This window comes from Hypomesus nipponensis, chromosome 2 (assembly GCF_054491055.1).
Source record: "Hypomesus nipponensis isolate SF chromosome 2, ASM5449105v1, whole genome shotgun sequence".
Classification (NCBI taxonomy): Eukaryota; Metazoa; Chordata; class Actinopteri; order Osmeriformes; family Osmeridae; genus Hypomesus; species Hypomesus nipponensis.
In genome coordinates, this window is record NC_140362.1 from 6322359 (window position 1) to 6344962 (window position 22604).

General features: G+C 44.0%; 1 protein-coding gene across 1 annotated transcript; it reads left to right on the forward strand.

Moving 5' to 3' along the window:
* The first annotated feature begins 389 nt into the window (after positions 1–389).
* Positions 390–20749, forward strand: taf2 (TAF2 RNA polymerase II, TATA box binding protein (TBP)-associated factor). The gene is made up of 26 exons (XM_084703919.1): positions 390–1084; positions 1208–1262; positions 1393–1553; positions 1968–2086; positions 2306–2447; positions 3609–3840; positions 4350–4534; positions 4706–4819; positions 6533–6632; positions 6824–6909; positions 8030–8165; positions 8720–8874; positions 9106–9220; positions 10259–10368; positions 10519–10584; positions 11326–11578; positions 14356–14496; positions 14611–14721; positions 15292–15485; positions 15744–15883; positions 17509–17578; positions 17824–17933; positions 19134–19366; positions 19551–19727; positions 19917–20019; positions 20187–20749. The coding sequence occupies exons 1-26, from the start codon at positions 1035–1037 to the stop codon at positions 20492–20494; spliced, it is 3666 nt and encodes a 1221-aa protein (XP_084560045.1). The 5' UTR covers positions 390–1034; the 3' UTR covers positions 20495–20749.
* The last annotated feature ends 1855 nt before the right edge of the window (positions 20750–22604 follow it).

Below are 22604 nucleotides of genomic sequence, written 5' to 3' on the forward strand. Positions count from 1 at the left end.
AAGTTCTATTGTGAAATCCAGCTGAGGAACCATTTTCAATTGAATAACTCTAAATGGCTGTAAAACCAAAAATGTATGCATAATTGTTTCTTATATTAGATGATGCTGCAAATGCCAGATTCCTAGTTAGCACCTTAAATAAATGAACTGCAAGTAGCAATGTATAAGAACTCTAGATCTAAAAGGATTGTCTTCATGTAATGAAGCTTCCTGAACAGATGACAATATATTCGGCTAGGTCTACTATAATTCCAAGAATCTGTATGTGCCACCAACTGCATCGGGTACTGTGCACGAGTCAGATCAAATGTATCTCACGCTTTGGCGCCAAAGCATGCATGCATATACAAGTAGATACAGTTTGGTGCCATCAACTGGTGAAACGGTTAGCTACCGGTTATGATTCAAAACATTTCCTTTGTTAAGAAAATAATTTATATCTACAGACGTTTAACAAATTATACAGGTATACAATGAATTTAGCTGGCAAGCCTTTTAATAAATATTAACTGTAGAACTAATGTTTTTTTTCTCTTCCGAAAAGGAGGTCAAAGGTTACAAACAAAATGGCTGAACTTACTTGGAGAGGATTCTCATTGCTCTGAACTTTCGAGAAAACTGGATCCTGTTTTATATTTTGATATGGATTGTGTGACTACACTGTCTCATTGAATCCAAACCATTATCCCATAATTGAATGCATCACGGAATTATTTCAATGTGACTTGGACAGAAGACATTGCATACTGACGTGTTACACCGCTAGCTAGCGTTTTTGCTAGCCGTCTCGTGACATTCATTGTAGGATATTTACCTGCACATCGCTAAAACAGCAGGTCTACTGGTAGAGGCGAAGTGTCTATATTCTCATTGTCAATCTATAATAGACCAACAATAATTAGATTGCAAGGAAGGGTTAAATATGAATGCTTATAGCCTATGTTTAGCCAGCAAGCAAGCTAAGCTGTTTTAGAAAGTGGATGTACTATAGCTAGACTACTCGTGAAACATGTTTTAAACGAAACAAGACAACGATGAACAGAAAGAAAGATAAAGGATTTGAGAGCCCACGGCCTTTTAAATTATAAGTATTTTCTCTTATTTTGTGACTCAGTTGAAACCACTTTCACACATGGGTAATATACAATTCACATACTCGATTACTGAGGTCGGTTTAAGTATTGATATCCTGTTTTGTTGTTCACACGACCCATCAGGTGGTGTGCATCAACAACATTAACTTCCAGAGGAAATCTGTAATCGTAAGTAAATGCCTATTCCCTTATCCGACCTCCATCACAAACCCATCACAATAAATTAGGCTTAATGGAGTCAACAGATGGCATCCTATGTCCCAAATAATTTCTACTCAACATTCCGTTCATGTAACAGGGTTATGTGGAGCTGACCATCTTCCCTACAGTGGTGAATCTGAATCGCATCAAACTTAACAGTAAACAATGCAGGATCTACAGAGTGAGAGTCAACGACTTGGAGGCTCCCTTCATCTACAATGACCCCACCTTGGAGGTCTGCCATCATGAGTCCAAGCAGTGAGTAACCTTCAATCAAACTGATGTTTGTTTTTTAACTTAGGACAGGTACTTTACCTGTACACAGTTCCAGAGAACTGTGTGATGATGCATTATTCCTTTGCCATCATTTGCCTTTAGAAGTTTGAATCCTTCTTAGCCTAAGTAAGTAAAGTTCCATAAAGCACTGCTGTGCAGTGCCTACTTTGTATTGTGCGTCCCACAAAGATTCTGACTGCAAGTAACCTTGGATAGCAGCATCTGCTACATTGAAGTGCATAGTATGTTGAACATTGAGGCCAAAATGAATCATTTTGTTGCAAAGTAGGAATAACACTAGTAGGTACATACAGCTACTTCTCCTCATTAGATAGACAGCACCAGTGCTGTGATACCTCTCCTCCCTCAACACATCTGCCCTTGTTCTGCCTGCAGGAGGAACTTGAACTATTTTTCCAGTGCCTACACTGCTGCAGTGAGCGCTGTGGACCCAGACGCAGGTCACGGGGAGCTGGTCATCAAGGTTCCCTCAGAGCTGTGGAAGCAGGGAGACGGTGAGACTGGAGGGCAAAACTAGGTCATTAGTTGCCAAAAAAACATGATAGCTTTTTTTGCAGGTTTTGTTGACACAATAAGTTTAAGCAACTCAACTAGGTTGAAACGTGTTTATTATGTTTCAGAAATTTTCCATCAAAATGGACTGACAAACATGGCCTTGGTCTGCTAACTATAGCCACCCCCTTACCTTGTGTCTTGACTACTCTTCTTTACAGAGATGAATGTCCTCAAGGTGTACATTGAGTTTTCCCTTGACCAGCCCAAGGGAGGGTTGCACTTTGTAGTGCCTGACGTAGAGGGCAGCATGGCTGAGAGAGGAGCACACGTCTTCTCATTTGGCTACCAGAACTCCACCAGGTACTACTAATAGAAACCAACATTAATTATGTGATTCTTGAAAGAAACTGTTATATTATGAAATCCAGCTAAGGTACATTGAATAATAGAATAGAATTGAATAAATATATTTTTGTAAATGGCTGTCTTCCCTAAAATGTAAATGTTGTTTCTAATAGTAGGTTCAGTTTCCTCTAGGATTTCTTTTAGCAGTGGGGGCAGGTCTAAATGGCATAAATGCTACCAATTAATAATTGACGTAACAATTTATTGTAAATGGTCAGTGGCCTAGCCTATCGATTAAGGTTGGCCACTCTGAAGCATGTACACTGTCTGCTTCATTTAATCTTGATAGGTTTAGCATTCTGTAGAAAATAATAACAATATACTGCATACTATATTCTGCATAATAATGCTCCTAAATTACAAACGTGAGCAACCGCAGCAATCGCTATCAAATCAACAGACGTGCAATTTCGCTAGCAGGGTAACAATACAAACAACGAGAATCACCAGTTAACTTAATTTAAATTTGCAAGAACTACAGACTAATACAATAACAGGCTTAAATGAACTGACAACATAAGTTATACGACTTACAGTTCTCAAGGATGCACACACGCAATCTCAACTGCGCGTGTCCGTGCTATTCTCTGACATGCACTCTAACAATCACTGCTGATATATGGCCAAAAATTTTGTACAGCCCTATTTCTGATACCGTGGCGCTTAAATTTAGCTGTGGCGGGCCGCCATGGCAAAATCAACATAGCGGAAACACTGAGGTGATGCTGTGAGTATTGACAGTACTTTTGTTGTTGGTATATTGTGCTCTGTTAATACCGCATTCCAAGGTAGCACCTTAAATATATGAACTGCACAAGTTGCAATGTATAAAATCTCAAGATCTACAAGGATTTCTTCATGTAATGAAGCATCCAGAACAGATGATATAACAGTTTATATCGTCGGTCAACTCAACTTATGGCCAAAAATAAAGGTACTGTCATAGTTCATAAATTCATAGAAAGTACCCGGGATGCTCTAGTAGACTCCAACATCCACAATGCAACATGCTCACGTTTGTCCATAAACATATGCAAATGTAGGCCTTCCCCTCCCACCTGCGACCAACCCCCCCCACCTACCCATTCACCCCTACCAACCCTGTTCCCACTCCAGGTTTTGGTTCCCTTGCGTGGACTCATACTCAGAGCTGTGCACCTGGAAGCTGGAGTTCACGGTGGACGCCTCCATGGTGGCTGTGTCATGTGGCGACCTGGTGGAGACGATCTACACCCACGACATGAGGAAGAAGACCTTCCACTACGTGCTGCCCATCCCCACTGCTGCCCCCAACATCTCCCTGGCTGTGGGGCCCTTCGAGATCCTCGTGGACCCTTACATGCATGAGGTGAGGCGGCTCTCCGTGAACCAGACAATCAATTCACCAATCCTTTATTTATCCCCAATGGTGAAATCCATCCTAAAAAACTAGCAGACAGCAGTTAAATCACAGATTAATCAAGACATTATTAAAGCAGCAGTATCCACCAACATAAGAGAAGTTCAGGATAGCCTACTGACTTGACAACTCTTTGCTATGAAAGTGGGCTTTTGCAGTGGAATGATAAATACATTGGAGGAAATAATCAGTGTTGACTACAGGGGGAAAGCCTTCTGTGTTGGTAAAGTGATGGTTGTATTTGATTACTGGTGTACTTTTGGAGATTGACCACTAGGTGGGGAAGTGATTCTCCAACTGTTCGTCCCAGTGACTTGTTCTTTATAGCGATGTGCTGAACCAATGACTTACTTTTGAAGGCTTTATGGACATTACCAGTGAGTCACAAACATCCTACAAGTGACACTACTTTAAAACGTAATCTTAAAACCTCTTGTTTTCTTGAATTTATTGTCCAGGTGACCCACTTCTGCCTGCCCCAGCTCCTGCCGTTGCTGAAACACTCCATGTCGTTCCTTCATGAGATCTTTGAGTTCTATGAGGAGATCCTCACCTGCCGCTACCCCTATGCCTGCTTCAAGACCGTGTTTGTGGATGAGGCTTATGTGGAGGTTTCCTCCTATGCTTCCATGAGTATCTTCAGGTAGGGCTGTGTGGGTGTGTTTGTGTGTGTGTACTGTTTGTGTGTGTGGGGACTGTGCTAATGTGTGTTCACGGAGCCATGGCATGCTGGTTTTGTTGAATTAATACCTTCCCTTATCTTCCCCAATCTCACCTCTGTAAATCTCCTCTCCATGACTGCCCCTCTTTGCAGCACCAACCTGCTCCATAGTGGCATGATCATCGACCAGACCCCCCTGACACGGAGCTGTCTGGCTCAGGCTCTGGCCCAGCAGTTCTTTGGCTGCTTCATCTCACGCATGTCCTGGTGAGTGCTGTCTGAAGTTGAGGTCTCCCTCTTTTTCTCTCTCACTTTTCCTCTCTTTCTCCTCTTCCCCCTCTCTTTCTCTCCCTCCTCTCTTTCTCTCCTCTCCTCTCCCCCTCTCTCTTTCCCTTCTCTTCCCGTTTCTGTTTTCTCCCCTGCTCTCTTTCTCTCCCTCGTCTTTCTCTACATACCACTTTTCTTCTTTCTCTCACCGTCTCTCTTTCTCCTCTGTTTCTGTCTCCTGTTCTCTTTCAAGCTTGTTCTCTCTCATTTTCTTTTTTACTTACCCTCATTCTTAATCTCTCTTTTTCTCTCTTTCTCTGTTTCTCTCTTCACAATTCCATCTGTTCTTCCCTTTCAATTCCTGTATTTCATATGTCTTGAATAACTGCAGTAGTTCAGGTCAGAGAGATTTCGTACAGCAGGACAGTATGTTATCACCATTGGCAGTCAGGCCAGGCCAAGGCTGGGAATATTACATCCATGATGGATGTGTGTGGCTGGCAGCCTGTCTGAAGGGGAAGCAGAGGAGGCCTCAGGGGATGGGGGCTCAAACTGGAAGGTAGGGAAGGGGGGCAAGGGCGAGGTTGGAGAGAAATGCTGAAGTTTATCCGGAGTTATCCAAGACTTTGATCTTCCACCCCCAAACCCCCTTGCAAACAATGGACCCCCTGTCTGGAGAAGCGTTTCAGACCACATGAGACGGGCCCTGCGTCGGGTTACGGGTTGTGTAACCCATGGGAAAATCAAACAGGCCTTCCTTTGATACGGGGGAGAGCCGGTGTCTGCAAACAATTAATGGCGCAGTGTGATTCTGTTCAGGCCTGTAAGTGAGGCAGCTTTATGGTGCCAGCTCAATGTTAAGAAGTTGGCCTCGCCTCACCTTACCGATGTTCTTGTCGAGCTTCGCAAACGGGTCGTTGCACAGGCAGGCAATAGGACCATGTCTCTGGTGCATAAAAACACTGTAGAGGATGAAGAAAAATAGTTGAATAAAAGTTCCCTGTGTTGTGGGACCATGTTGCCATTGCCTTGTTTTCATTTCAGAATGGTAGCATGATCTGTGTAGCACGACTTGTGGGACGCTACTCCTTAATGGGTTAAATGTGGGTCATGTTTTGCCCATGATCGTAGGACCTTATATTGCTTGCAATCTTTCTCCAAGACTAGAGCCCGACCGATAACTGATTTTTAAGGCAGATATCGATACAAATATTTGGTGATTTAAATATCCGATATATTGGCCGATAATTTTTTATTTATTTATCCAGAAACGCATAACAAAACAAACAGATTTCCGTAACAGTAGTTATTTGTAGTTTACATTTAGTCATTTTAGCAGACTTTCTTATCCAGAGCGACTTACAGTAAGTACAGGGACATTCCCCAAGGCAAGTAGGGTGAAGTGCCTTGCCCAAGGACACAACGTCATTTGACACGTTACATCAAAATATATTAATATGATAAATAAAATGTATAAAAATACAAACTTAAGATATGTAACGTATAGTTCTTTAAACAAAAACACAATAATATTATAATAACATTTTAACGATTATAAATACCGATAGATTGGAAAATACTCAATATCGGCCGAAAATATCGGCCCGCCGATATATCGGTCAGGCTCTATCCAAGACTGATGTGTGTGTGTGTGTATCTTTGTGTGTGTGTGTATGTTTATCTGTCCATGCATGTGTGTGTGTTTCCTCCTAGGGCCGACGAGTGGGTTTTGAAGGGGATCTCAGGATACATCTATGGCCTTTATCTGAAGAAAACCTTCGGAGTCAACGAGTACCGACACTGGATTAAAGAGGTTGAGATTCTCAGTTTTTAATGACGTTTCATCTTTTTGGTTTTGAGTGGTCCGGTTTAACCATTTAATCCAGGACTGCTCAGCCCTGTTCTTGAACACTCCATATGTAACTAATCCCCTCCATGGTATCAACCAGCTAATTATTTGAACAACAAATTCCCCCAAAACTGGATGTCTTTTTTCACTCTCAGGAACTGGACAAGATCGTGGAGTACGAGCTGAAGATGGGAGGTGTCCTGCTCCACCCAACCTTCAGTGGTGGCAAGGAGAAAGACAAGTGAGACCCTCTACATCTGTGTCTGAGGACGATGTGAAGTCAGGCTAAGACCAGTACAGGAGGCTTGACTGTTGATAATTGACAAGTAGGCTGTTTGTGTGTAATCAATGTCAGAAGTTACCTTTAAAGAAAATACCAAAATACGACATCATAGAAGAATTGAATCATAGAAGTGCATTTCTGGTTGACTGCTTTGTCAATTATTTCAGTAGGCTGTATTAGCTGGGGCAAGCGAATGTGCATCAACCTCAATTGAACAAGTTCAGTTCTGTATTTTACAGTACATTCTTGTTGCATTGAGTAGGACTCGGGCATTACAGCGTCTTCTACATCCAGCCCTCATGTCAAACTGAGTGGCCAAGAGCTATACACTAATACTGTACATTACACCAAACGCTGCTTCAATTCCAGAGTTCGATATACACACTCCCACATCCAAGTAGCACTTGAGTACTCAGGAGAGGATGGGATACGCCCATATTTTTTTGCACGCAGGCCTCTTTCACATGCCAAGATCATGCCTTGCTTACGGTGTGGGTATTATTATTTTTGTTTAATTAAAAACTTTTTTTTAAGAGACTCTAGCTTTCCAACACATAACCAGAACACTGTGAGGGAGAGGCGCGTTGAGTGGTCTCATTCATCCTGACCCAGCAAGCCTCTGGCACAAACTCCAATGTTTGTTGTAAATCAAATCCATTTTTGTGGGGAGTTGGGGGGAGAGATTTGGAGAGCTTTTCACACATTACCCCAGCACTAACTCATGTCTGTGTGTTGGTTGTCGTCAACTTGGCCTGTAACCGTAGACAAACGCTTTTCTGGAGAGTTGCTGACTTGCAGGGGAAGGTTGAAGGATGGAGTTGGCATTAAGTGCTGCAGAAACGGCAGTTATGATAAATCATGTTCCTGTAGAATTGGCACCTACTCCACTCAACTTCAATTCAGTGTCTAAAACAAGTTCTTGAAGAGAGCATTGGCCCAAACATGATAGAAATAGAATGGAGTGATTTTGACCATTTCAATGTATGATGTCTAATTCTAACTCAGTGGTCCAACATCTTGTTTTTTGTTTTGTTGTACTCGTGTGTGTGTGTGTGTGTGTGTGTGTGTGTGTGTGCAGCCCTACTCCACACCTCCACTTCTCCATCAAGCACCCACACACTCTGTCATGGGAATACTACAAGATGTTCCAGTGCAAAGCCCACCTGGTCATGAGACTCATAGAGAACAGGATCAGCATGGAGTTCATGCTACAGGTCTGTGAAGCCTCATCCTGCTTTAGTGGCAGCCTTCGGCTGTCCTCATTTGGTTTAGAAATGATCTGTTTTAGATGTTGATCCTTTGCAAGTTTATTGTAAGTAACTTTGTAGAGGGGCATATAATATTGGTTATGTCGCACATTGTATCATATATAACTCTTTGTTTTCTCAACTCTTGCCTCTCCTCCCCTCTCTTCATCACACCTCTCCACACCATCCAATACCACCACACCATCTAATCTCACTTTAACACACCATCTAATCTCATTTCACCAAACCATCTAATTCCATCTAACCTCACCACACCATCTAATACAACCACACCATCTCATCTCATCTCACCACACCATCTAATCTCACATCACCAAACCATCTAATCTCACCTCAATACACAATCTAATCTCATTTCACCGAACTATCTAATTCCACCTCACTACATCATCTAATCTCACCACACCATTTAATCTCATCTCAACACACCATCTAATCTCACATCACCAAACTATCTAATCTCATCTCACTGTTTTATCGCACTTTCTCTGTTCTCTCAGGTGTTTAACAAGCTCTTGAGTCTGGCCAGCACAGCATCCTCCCAGAAGTACCAGTCTCACATGTGGAGCCAGATGCTGGTCTCCACCCACGGCTTCCTCAAGTCCATCTCCAACGTCTCCGGCAAAGACATAGGCCCCCTCATTAAGCAGTGGGTGTATCCTTCAACCTGGAATTGCACTGCCAAACACTCATCCGTGTATTTAGTTTAGCCACACTCGTAATGTATCTACCTTTCAGGAACTGTAGCACTGTTGTACACAAATGTAATTATTGCACAAATGTACACCAAAACTCACAGGAACCCTCACAAAAAAGTGTAATTTGTAAGGTGGTTGTTTATAAAAATGTAATGAACTTGGTCTTGCCCTTAACCCCTGCCACCCAGAGACCAGAGTGCAGTGGTGAAGTTCTTTGGCAGTTTTGCTTTCAACAGGAAAAGGAATGTTCTGGAACTGGAGATCCGTCAGGACTACACCTCCTCAGGAACACAGAAATATGTGGTGAGCGGCCTTCCGCAGCAGAGGTGGTTTGAGATGACATTTAACCCAATGAACTGATAAGCACGCAAGTGCATCCAGAAAATATTCACAGCGCTTTCCTTTTTACACATTTTATGTTTCAGCCTTATTCCAAAATGGATTCAAAAAAAAAAATACACAAAAGTACATAGGTATTCACAGCCTTTGCTCAATACTTTGTTGAAGCTCCTGTGGCAGCAATTACAGCCTCAAGTCTCTATGAGTATGATTCTACAAGCTTGGCACACCTATTTTTGGCCAGTTTCCCCCATTCTTCTTTGCAGGACCTCTCAAGCTCCATCAGGTTGGATGGGCAGCGTTGGTGCTCAGCCATTTTCAGATCTCTCTACTGAAGTCTTGTCTTTGGCTGGGCCAATCAAGGACATTCACAGAGTGGTCGCAAAGCCACTCCCTTGTTATCTTGGCTGTGTGCTTAGGGATTTTGTCTTTTCGGAAGATGAACCTTTGCCCCAGCCAACTCTTGGAGGAGTCCTGGTGTTTCCAAACTTCTTTGAGGATGATGGAGGCCACTGTGCTCATTGGGACCTTCAATACGGCAGACATGTTTCTCTATCCTTCCCTGGATCTTTTCCCTTAAAACAATCCTGTCTCGGAGGTCTACAGACAATTTATTGGACTTCATGGCTTGGTTTGTGCTCTAACATCAACTGTCAACTTATATAGACAGACGTGTGCCTTTCCAAATCATGTCAAATCAACTGAATTTACCACAGGTGGACTCCAATCAAGTTGTAGAAACATCTCAAGGGTGACCAGTGGAAACAGGATGCACCTGAGCTCAACTTTGTGATTCCTTTTATTTTCTAGATTTGCAAAAATGTCTGCAAACGTTACGTTCACATTATCATTATTATTGTGTGTAGAATTGTTTGGAAAAAATGAATTTGATCCATTTTGGAATATGGCAGTAACATAACAACATGTGGAAAAATGCTGTGAATACTTTCCGGATGCACAGTATTCCCCTGGGTTAATTGGTGATTGATCTGCTCTCCCCAGGGTCCCATCAAGGTGACGGTGCAGGAGCTGGATGGATCGTTCAACCACACTCTCCAGATCGAAGAGAACAGCCTCAAACATGACATCCCCTGTCACTCCAAAAGCAGACGGTAAGTCCCTGAACTGCGGGGTGTGGGTTTGGGCTGGCTTACCTTCTGCTTGTGTGTCTTTTACTCCATCTGCTACTGTTATCTCAAGTTTGTTGTTTTGGCATTCAAGTCTCATGTTGACAGTGTCTGTGTGTGCACGGTTTGTTCCAGAAACAAGAAGAAAAAGATTCCTTTGATGAACGGCGAGGAGGTCGACATGGACCTCTCAGCCATGGAGTAAGATTTTACACAATTTCTCTCTTTCTCTCCCTCACTCTCCACTCTTTTTCCCTCTCTCACTCTCCTTCCTCCCACTTTCTAGCTGTTCTCAAATTTAACATGATTGGTATTAAAGCCTAGCCTGGGCAGACCCCAACAGTCCATCTGTCCTTCCTCTTACCTCCTCTGTCACCCAGCAGTCAAGCCACAGGCACACAATCGTACCCCTTATTAGATCTAGACCGGCACCAGGACAGCATGGTACTAATCCTAGCTAAGAGCCATGAACTACCTTTGGAATGAGCTAGAACGTGCCTGGGAGAGTGTGCTCTCCATGTATCACAGTAGTCAGAACACATGACATGGCAGTCAGATTCTACAACCAGATCAGATTTCCCCCGGTGTGTTTTAGCCTCTCTGGCTGTAGTGACTCTGGAGACATCTGGAGGCCCATTAGGAGTGTTCTAACATGGACGCCACAACCAGACCTATATCATTACGAACTCAAAGATGCAGGTGAGCCTGTCACAGAGTGTGTGTTGGGCATTGGGCCAACTATCCACAGATCTGAGGACTGTGCAAACAAGTGTGTTGTCCACCTACGTTGAGAAACAACATTTATATTTAGCCTGGTCATTGCTGAAAACATGCTCATGGCCATGAATAACATTTGCCCAACAGTAGTCCAACTTGGCATGCACTTGTGGGAGCCTCTGTTCCAAGCGACGTTAAAGTTATGTCTCCTCCATCTCCCCCCAGTGCCGACTCGCCACTGCTGTGGATCAGGATCGACCCTGACATGTCCATCCTGCGCAAGGTGGAGTTTGAGCAGGCCGACTTCATGTGGCAGTACCAGCTGCGTTACGAGCGGGACGTGGTGGCGCAGGAGGAGGCCATTTCAGCGCTGGAGAAGTTCCCTACGCCAGCCTCACGCCTTGCCCTCACAGACATCCTGGAGCACGAGCAGTGCTTCTACAAAGTCCGCATGCAGGCCTGCTTCTGCCTTGCAAAGGTGAGATGGGATTTTTTTTGTTTGTTATTTCTTTCTCTGTGTTTCTCTCTCTCTCTCTGTGTTTAGACAAGGCCAACATGGAAAGAAAATCCACTATAGAAACCACTAAAGATTAAAATTGAATAAAATATGCTTTACTTGCTTCTATATCGAAGACCCTCTCTCTGGATTGTTACTAAAAGTTAAACTGGCCGGGCCCAGAATTGTCTGGACAGCTTTAGCCTTCATTTTGGAAAGAAGGACAATGTGGCCGCCCACCCAAATGGCATCAGCCACAGTTTGTGGGTTTCATTACATTTGTATTCATTTCTTCCATTGAATTCCTCCTGAGTCTGGGTTCTCTTGACAGCACTAACTGAATGGAGATGGTGAGAAGGACAAACTATGGTTTGTCATGTAGTTCTGGGAGCTGAGCTGCGTCACTATGTATTATGGTTGCTGGTTAACCGTCGAACACTTGGCTGGTCCACAACTCAGTGATTTTGTTGAAAGAGACAAAGGCACAGGAAATACTCAGGGGCAAATCCAGGCAGCACACTACTCTCAAACACCCCCCACCCCACCTTTCTCCAAAACACACACACCTTGTGTTTATCCTACCAAATGATAACATCCTGAAGAACCCCTTTAACTATATATCTACATACCTCCTATACTTAGTCGCTCACTTTCTCTCCAACACACAAACACACAAGCGCAAAAAAAAATCCTTATTCATTTCCTGCTGTGGCGACCCCCCAGCTTCTCCTGTCTGTGATGATAACATGGAGGTCCCGTAGCCCAGCCTTTCTTAGGACATGCTGCCCAGCCAGCATCTCTGCTGGGCACCCTTCTTGATGCTCTGCCCCTCAGTAACCAACCGACCAAAGATGCTGCTAAGTCATGGACTGCGGCTGTTATGTACCGATGCTTTTCTGAACTGATGCTGTTCTGTACTGACTGTACTGCTGTTTTGAACTGCCCAGTCAAGAGTTCATCAATCCTTAAGCCTCAGTTACATACAAATCTCCTCTGACTCGGATGAGCATCTGTCCCCAGCCTAGATCAAGCTTGTATCTTTCGTGCTTCTGGGACTGTTCTGTTAATACTAATTGTTCTGGGTTACATGAATCCATAGCACCAAAAGGGGACAGTATTTGTAAAAGCATTTATTGTGTATTCGTTTTAGCCGACATGTTCATCCAAAGTTAAGTGTGGAACAATATAGATCCAGGTGCTTGTAATAAGCGTTAGTTAATAGGTAATAATTGTATATACATTAATTAATATTAATTTTAAGATACTTATAAACATTAATGTGTTAAGACTATAAGTGTTAATATTAGTATTAGTGCTGTCAGTTTAACGCGTTATTAACGGCGTTAACGCAAACCCAAATTAACGGCGTCAATTTTCTTATCGCGCGATTAACGCTCTTTTTGGCCTTGCAGACTTTGTAGTTTTTTTCACATACTGTTGCAACAATTACTTTAGAAACTTAGAAACTATAGACTTTAGAAAAACTACAACACCACACCGGATCTAGCTAGACCGGAAACAAAACAACAGGCGCGCCACAAACACAGCCGGCTAAAGAGAAACAAACACTTGTTTGGCTTGCGAGCCGGCTAAAGAGTAGTAGCAGAGCCCGTTTACGGATAGTAGACATTCTCTTGTAGTAGACTAACGTTACGTTTTGAGTGGATGGCGAGTGCGAGATGCCGAAATGAATGCCAATAAGATTCTGAATGGAGAGTTTACCTTAAAAAAGTTGCCAAATGGTTCCATTGACAAGACCAGTGATCTGTGTGTTTTGTCGTTGTAAACTGAGCTATCATTGCAGCACGTCCAGTCTGAAATACCACTTGATGGCCAAGCACACAGTTGATGCGAATTCTCCGCCCCCTCGTCAAAGCCAGGCGATTGCAATGTTGTTTTCAATAAAAAAACTATTGGCACGAAGCAATCCGAACCACTTTTCCATGTTGATAAGAGCATTAAAATTTGAAAAAAAGAATGTGACAAAAAGAAATCAAGGGACATTGAGAATAGATTAAAATGTGCGATTAATTATGATTAATCGAGAGTTAACTATGACATTAATGCGATTAATCGCGATTAAATATTTTAGTCGTTTGACAGCACTAATTAGTATGGGTTAGATTTAATGATTAGTAAGGGTTAGAGTTATTGATAATGAGAGAAGCGTTAGTGAATAGGTAATAAGGCCCTTAAATGATGCGTAAAGACATTGATGGTGTTAATAAAACGTTACTAAGGTATTATCTATAAACAAACGTATTACATTTACTTGTATCTAAAGTGTTACCTACCTACACTGTTCTGCAGTATAACAGTGGTTAGTGCCAAGGAACATTCTGTGATTCTAACACCGTATTTAAACCGGACGCGTCTGCGGCACATTACGACTCTGTCCGACATTGACTTCCTTTTGATTTTGTATGCTAAGTACAAGTTGATAGAACTTGCTACGTTGACAATAGTTTTTTTTCTCCGGTTTAATTTTGGTAATCGTGTTAAATGTTGTTTTTTCCTACTTTGTTGTGCTGTAGCTATACTGAAAAAGTTAATAGGCTACACTTAAAGTCCAGTTATGAACGACATAGATAAAAGATTTGTAGCTGTAGTCGTTAAAAATACATTCATCCTCAATGATTTTGTATCGATATTCACAGAATGTGAATTCTGTGGCTCTGTAGCTTGGATGTGGTGTCTGTCAAAAATAGAAAAGCTGCGTCTGGGATGCTCCTGAAACACTCTCTCCCTCCCTCCTGTAGATTGCCAATTCCATGATGAGCACGTGGACGGGTCCTCCAGCCATGAAGTCTCTGTTCACCAGGATGTTCTGCTGCAAGAGCTGCCCCAACATCATCAAGACAAACAACTTCATGAACTTTCAGAGCTACTTCCTGCAGAAGGTAGTCACACACAGTGGTGCTCATTATAAATTGAGTCAGCAGATCTTTTGCCATGTACGTGAATGCAGCAAAGTGTACACATTGCTGTTAGCAAACAACAACATTGTGTTCCAGACCATGCCAGTTGCTATGGCGTTGCTGAGAGACATCCAGAACCTGTGTCCCAAAGACGTGCTGAACTTCATTCTGGACCTCATCAAGTACAACGACAACAGGAAGAACAAGGTGAGCCTGGGTTGTTCACTTCCCCTGTTTTATAAGCCCCACATCTGTGCCCATTCTCCCTTAACATGAAACCTGAGCCACCACAGCGTGGAATGGGAGAGAGGTGCCAGGACTGCCTCTACCAGACAGAATCAGGAAGTTCTGTTATAAAACACACACAGTGGGACTCATCAGAACTAGGAAGGACACAGCAGGGGTCTTCCAGAGGGCCCGATCAGTCCTTCAGAAAGCCTCAAGTTTCAAAACAATTCTAACATGACTTATTTCTAAGGGAGGGGGATCGTCAGGAGAGTTTTCTGCCTCCTATACGGTTAAATTAGCAAATCATATCAATAGGTTTCTAGCTTTTCTAACACATTCTAGTGTCTAAATATATAGTTATAGGCCTTATAGGCCTATCAAAATAATGTGACTACTAAATGCAAGTAATCATTTAATTGGTCAAGGTTAGAGCTATACTCTACTAGTCTTGTCTTAATGAACACCATCCTGAGTTCTACTCAGCAGAGGATATAGAGTGGTACTGTCCCAATGACCTTTGACCCCAGTGTGGCCCTCTCGCCTCTCTAGTTCTCTGATAACTTCTACCGCGCTGAGTTGATCGACGCTCTGACCAACTCCCTGACCCCAGCCATCAGCATCAGCAACGAGGTTCGCACGGTGGACAACCTGAACGCGGACGTGCGCAACATCCTGGAGGAGATCACACGCTTCCTGAACATGGAGAAGCTGCTGCCCAGCTACCGCAACACCATCACCGTCAGGTAACGGGCCAGACCCTTCTCTGAATGAGGCACACAAAGGGGCTATTTTGAAAAAATGTTGTATCACGTATGATTATGTTTTTCTTTTTTATCACTGTATCTCACTCTGTACATCTGTCTTTCTCTCGCTCTCTCTGTCTTTATTTATCTTGCTCTCTCTGTCTGACTCTGTCTTTCTGTCTGTGTCTGCCTCTCTTTGTCTCGCTCTGTCTCTGTCTTTATCTCTGTCTCTCTATCTCTCTCTCATTTTTTCCACAGCTGTCTCAGAGCCATCCGGATGCTCCAGAAGAATGGTCACATCCCCAGCGACCCAACTTTGTTCAAATCCTACGCAGAATACGGACACTTCGTGGATGTGCGCGTGGCTGCCTTAGCAGCCGTGGTGGACTACACTAGAGGTTCACACCTCCGCACCGGAATCACACACGCCCACACCAAAATCACACACACACACACCCAACCTAATGTCTGTAAGAGCAACAGAAGGCCAAGCACAAACATTTTATATAATAGACCAATTATTTGTTTATAAACATTCGGGATGCGCGCGCGATGTGGCTGCAGAAAACCGGGAATGGATAGCATTTTAAATGGGAAAAGGACCACATGGATAATACAAATAGTTAGATTTAAAAACACCAAAAAGGTCGAGGAGGACAGCCTTGTGATTGATTCGGGTCACGAAAGTCTTGAAATTTGAGTGAGAATGTCGCCCGATACAGACCGCATAGTCGAGCGGCAACCATGTCTTCACGTCATGTCACAAAGTTCACAATTTTACAGTTTTACAGTCAATTGTACATCTAAAAAGTCGAGCAGGGCAGCTTTCAAGAGATATGGGAATTCTGCTTTTAGCCAGCTGGTCAGATAATTTTTCTGATTTGTTTAAACTGGCAATCTGAGTGAGACTGCATCCCTGTTACACTCTTTTGACGTTAGCCTCAGTCAGACTCGCTCACTGGCAGTGTGCACAATGTTGTATTTCACTCCATACTATACCAGAAACATCAGGGAGGACTGCCTAATGTAGATACGAGCCTGATGAAGATAGTCAGCATCTCGGATTTATCCATACTACACCAGAAACGTCAGGGAGGACTGCCTAATGTAGATACGAGCCTGATGAAGATAGCCAGCATCTCGGATTTATTTAACCGAGCCTGTTATATTCGTCCTTTGCCTGAGATTAAAGCGACCTCCGTTAGCCAGGCTAGTTTTGCCCAATCACTTGGTCAGGCTATTTAAGGGTATTGGGGTCAAGTTACTTTTGTGCATAGACAAGTGAAACGTAAATATATTTGTCCAAAGGCCAAGAGCCTCAAAAAGTTTATATCAAGCCCTGCAATCCAGTGGCCAGAGATATATGATGACCTGATCGACACTCCCAAGTGTAATAGACCCGGGAGAAGTTCGTCTTTTGCAACCGACATGCGCACTTGAGCCTGCTTGACAGTTGTGTGACGTTGGGTGATAATTGGTCTATATGGTTATCTGAAAAAGACTGTGAAGTCAGGCTAGCATGTATGTTGAGTTAGATCGGTAATTCAGTGCAGTCCCCACACTGCACACTCAACATTCCATAATCCTCTCCACCACACATGGCTCACTGAAAGACACCTTTTTCTCCGTTAAAGATGTGCCAGTGTCTGACTGACAGCTGTGGTTGGGGGCTTGGGTGGGGGCTGGCTAGCACAGAGTCTATCCCAACCAAAGTGCCAATGCTGCAATCTAGCTTCTGCAACCCAGCTAGCTAGCTAGCTAGCCAGCTGGCTAATATAAACCTCATTAATCAAATGTTAGGTTCATTCCAGCAGCTCTCTCTCTCAATGAGTCCTTTGTGTGCAAGGCCAGTCTCAGCGTGTATGTTTTGGGATGTGTGTGTGTGTTCTTAACGTGAGTTTTGTCATGTGTGTGTTTTTAATGCCGTGATGTGTGTGTTTTACAACGTGATACCTGTGTGTTTTTAGAGTGATGCGTGAGGGAATGTGTGTGTGTGTGTTTATGACGGTGTGTTTATTTGCAGTTGAACGGAGCTCAGAGGAGTTACAGTGGCTCCTGAACATGGTCCAAATTGACCCCTCTCACTACGTCAGGTCAGCCACCTCTGCCCACACACAACACAGGGAATTTTGATGCAATTGTTCTCAATTCTGACAATATAATGCACAGTATTTGGAGAACATGTCAATTGCCTTTTTGTTATACAACAGATGAGAGAGACTTTAAGTAACTAGAAGAATGAATCCAAATGTAAAATGTAATCTCCTCACTAGTCATTTCTCAGATATTCACTTGCTCTTCTTTCTGCTTCTTTTTGTTCTTGCGTGTTTACGCTCAGACACAAGATCCTGAGCATGCTGGGTAAGAACCCTCCCTTCACCAAGGCAACTGACTCCACCCTCTGCAACGAGGCCCTGGTCGACCAGTTGTGGAAGCTCATGAACTCCGGTCAGTTTAGATTAGCTTACTTTCTTTTATAAGAAAACCTTTTTTGGTGGGGGTGGGGGGGGGGGGGTGGTAAGAACCCCCAAGTTTTATTCAGTTCTAAATGACCATTCTCAATTGGCTACAGAAAGCATTTCCTTGTTGGAATATGCCCTGAATATTAGCCCAGAAAGGCTACTTGGATTTTCCTGTTGGTTGCAGCATGTAGATACTCCTGTTTCAAAACGTCTCCACTCCTTGTCTGTATTGTTCTGAAAGAGTATGGGAGATGCCAATAAAATATGTTTTTTGTGTCAAGCTTGGCCCACAGCAGCACATCCCCATCTGTGCCCCACATGTAGGAGCCACAGAGAGATGAGATTCAGATGGTCCAGCTCATACCTACACACACACGCACATGTACAACTTTACTGGAAATGTCAACTGTCTCTGAGTCTGCCTGCCACCCCCAGGGTTTGTCCATTTAGATGTGTGTGTTGCTTTATGTGTGAGGTTTGTGTTTTCATCTCCTCTGCCAATGCCAACCAGGGATCGCATTATCCCCCGAGACACGCAAGATCAGTAAACAGGATTGTTCACAGGCGGGCAGAACAACTGTGTTACTGGACCAATTCCAGCATTGTTGAGCGGAGCCGCTCTTTTGCCCGGCATCGCCCCATGTGGTTAGGATAACAGGGCTGGGGGGGTGCAAACGCACCCCTCTATTGTATTGTGGGGTTCCAGAGGCAGACCTGACTCCTCGGAGGTCTGTTAGCAGGCTGGGGTCTGAGCCTCTCTCTGGTGGCCAAGCCAAACATGCCTCAGCCAAGGCTGACAACCGCTAATACCCTGGCTCAGGCCATAATGCAGTGTTTGTTTTATTATCCTGTTCGCCACTCCTGCCCCCCACCCCTCTCTCACCACACACATACAAATACATGTTTCGGCTGGCAGTTGTGAGCCTGCCAGTTTCCAGTTAGGTGTTTGATGTTTCAGTTAAGTGCCGTTGCCAATTGATTGAGTTAAAATGGATTGATGTGGACCTATGTGTCTAAAATAAAGATTTAAAAAATTTAATTAAACAAATCCTGGGTGATGAGCTCGCAGAAGTGTACTTTTTGTCTCCGATCAATAATCAAGCTGATGTGACATTGAATGTATTCCTTTCCTCTCTCTCACTCTCTCCCTTCCACACACACACCTCCACCCCCTCTTCTCATCCAGGTACTTCTCATGACTGGCGCCTGCGCTGCGATGCGGTGAACCTGTACCACACCCTATTTGGCCTGACGCGGCCCTCCTGCCTGCCCCTGCCCGAACTGGGCCTGGTGCTGAACCTCAAGGAGAAGAAGGCCGTCCTCAACCCAACCATAAAGCCTGAGCAGGGGGGCGCAGCCCCACCGGAGGTGCCTGGCAGTGCGGGGCTCCTTGGCCCGCCCCTGGCCTTCACCAGCAGCGTGAGTATACCGGTCTGATAGGGTTCTGAAAGAGCTGCTTTGGTTAATGGCAAACCTCACACCCAAACATACTGACTCATTTACTTTGTCTGACTGTATATCTGTCTGTATGTCTCTGTCTGTCTCTGACTATCTGTCTTTCCACTCTCTCTGTCTGTTTATTTATCTCTGTTAATCCCTCCAGTTGGATGAGGATCACATGGGGGTGGAGGTATCCTCTGCTGGAGGCGGGGGCAGCGGTGTGGCTCTGCCTCCCTTGGGCCTGAAGCGCAAGGCGGACACCCCTCTGGGCTCGCCCCCTGAGCCGGGCCAGGTGCTGCACCCGGAGGAGGAGGTCAGCCGGGGACGACACAAGATCAGAGTAAGCTGCACCAATATATGTGTTTATTTATTTATTGTATTTATTTTATTTTCTGTTTCCAACAGGGGATGGATGCATCTCTTACAGAATACATATGCCAACACTCATGCATACACATACCCACACTCTTGACTGAACTTGATTTACCTGTTGATTGATGTGTGTGTGTGTGTGTGTGTGTTGTTGCAGTTCAACACCATGGAGGAGGAAGACATAGACATGGAGTCTGTTCATGACAGTCAGGCCTTCATCCACCACCACCTCAACATGCTGGAGAGACCCTCCACGCCAGGTCCGAACCACACACACATCTATAAATAACACACACAACACCACCTCAACATACTGGACCTGCACTCCACAACTGCATGAACAATCACACACTAAAACAACACACATGCCTCCTTCTAAACCTGACCCCTCGTCCCTTCTCCTCCTCCTTCTCCTCCCCACCCCCAGGTAAGGAGCCCCCGTCGATGGAGCAGGCCCTGCTGTCCATGCCCGCCACGCCCCTGCCCACCTTTGCAAAGGAGGCTGCCCCCTCGTTGCCTCTATCCTCCGCCAAGCACGCCGGTGACCACACCCACCACCACCACCACCACCACGAGCATAAGAAGAAGAAGAAGAAGCACAAGCACAAACATAAGCACAAGCACAAGCACGACAGCAGGGAAAAAGACAGAGAGCGCGATGGGAGGGACCCCCATACCTACAGCAACAGCCCAGCCAGTGGGCGCTCCATGCGCTCACCCTCCATGTCCGACTGAGCCCCCGTCTGCAGGCGAGGCCGCAAACGTGTGCACACCTGTCTCCCGTTGAGACAGAGGTGCGTCTACACCAAACGTTTGTGTATTTTTCAACTAGGTTCTTCGTTAGCTTATAGGTGTGTTCCTGAAAAATGACGGAAGATTTAAAAAGCCACATTCTGTTTTGTCATGGTGGTAAACCCCAAATGGTATTCCCGACACACGCACCGGCTCACACACACACAGAGACTAATAAAGCTGGAGGACTTGCTTGCTTGTCTGCTTCCCTGTCCTTCAGTACAGGAACCTTCATGGCTAGACACACTCACATTCTCCTTGGTTAGGCTGGCTCAATAACAACATTTTTTTACATGGCTGCACAGGGACAAGCGAGACGTGTGTGTGTGTGTGTGTGTGTGTGTGTGTGTGTGTGTGTGTGTGTGTGTGTGTGTGTGTGTGTGTGTGTGTGTGTGTGTGTGTGTGTGTGTGTGTGTGTGTGTGTGCGTGTGCGTGTGCGTGTGTGCGTGTGTGTGTGTGTGTGTGTGTGTGTGTGTTAGGGACTCAGACCTGGTTGGGGGTATGTGTGTATGCTACCCGGTTGTTGTCTTTTCTGGTTTTTATACTGCCACTTGTCATTACTTTTTATAACACTCTGCTAATTTAATTGCAGGGTTACCTTAAGCCTACAATTACAGTGAAGAAGGGAATTTCCACCGGAATTGTAGTTGTAAATGATAGATGTTGGGAAAAACATTAGGTTCTAGGTTTTCTAGAAACTTTTCTAATTGTAGGATTATCAGAATCTCAACCAAACTGAACATGTATTTCTGAATATTATGCTTTATGACATGACAATACTGTAGACCTGAAACTTGAGCCATTCAAAGTATTTTCCATAAATCGCATCTGTTTTTTATAATATTCATATTACCAGACATGTTTTAACATAATTGGTTTTATTGCCTAGTCATTCTTCTGTTACTTCAACTCAACTGTTCTATAACCACGTTGCCATTGTAACTGTTGTCATACATTCACAATGTATGTTAAAATAAAGCAATAGAGACTCATGTGGAATTTGGAATTACTCGTGTTTGGGTTCAACTTAGGATCAGCTGTGGTAGGTGGTGTACCCAGACTTCCAGGCAGAACTTGAACAGGAAATTAGCATGGTCCTGTTCAGTTCCAGGACTGTTGGGCTGTATCCTTGTTTGACCCAATCATAGTGCTTTTAAAGAAACCTAAAACTCAGCGCCCCCAAGCCACTGCCCTTAACGACTTAGAGTGGTGTGCTGTTAGACCTCATATCTGAAAGAGTTCGCCTCTTTGCTACTCTTTTCACATTGTCACAATCGTACCAATCCTTAGTGTGCAATGTGATGTTAGGTTAATTTATGGGACTCGATTCAGAAGCTTATCATTTGACAGTGGTCCCACGTTATTCCTTACTATAGTTTGACAGTCCGTTGTGCAAAAAACAAGGTCCGGACTGCATTCAGTGGATCATATTTCTATGAAAATTGTTGCGGTATAGCGCGCATCCATGTTTGTGATTTGGAAGGTATTGGAATCGAACAACTGATCCAATGTATGATGCGACAATTTAAACAATACAATGCAGCCTTTCCCACATTGTTTTTTAAAATCTCATGCAAAAGTGTTTTCTGAAACAAACAAACAAAAATGTGGCTGGTCGACCCGGTCAAATTATCACATGCTGGTAATCATTAGCGAAACAAGATGTCATCGCAGAAGTGATTTGCAAAGGGTCATTGTTAAGGGTTTTTAAGGGTCATTGACATCATGCAATTCTTGGCAGTCGGTTGTCCCTTTCATCTCTAACATCCAATGTCCATTCTTGATTCCTACAAAGAAAGTAATTACCATCAGTATCCCACAGCTTTACTACACAGGAGTCAGTTTGCACGTTGGTAGCGATTGCCAATGAATGAAATGTATTGTTGCCAAATATCAATTATGAATAAAACATGGTATTGTAGACTGTGACAGCAGTATTACACTATGTGGGGACCATACAGTGCCACAGCCACAGCCTGTTTTGCTGGCACCACACCAGAATTAGAATTTGAGAACCCCGTGACAAGCTGCGCAGGTGGTAAAGTGAACATAC

What these genes read in the sequence shown, in the direction of transcription:
- taf2 (XM_084703919.1), top strand. Translation starts at nt 1,035, where the DNA reads ATGAACAGAAAGAAAGATAAAGGATTTGAGAGCCCACGGCCTTTTAAA. An exon ending in CAGGAACACAGAAATATGTG is followed by an intron (nt 9,221 to 10,258) that starts GTGAGCGGCCTT and finishes TGCTCTCCCCAG; the next exon opens with GGTCCCATCAAGGTGACGGT. An exon ending in CCCTGGCCTTCACCAGCAGC is followed by an intron (nt 19,367 to 19,550) that starts GTGAGTATACCG and finishes TAATCCCTCCAG; the next exon opens with TTGGATGAGGATCACATGGG.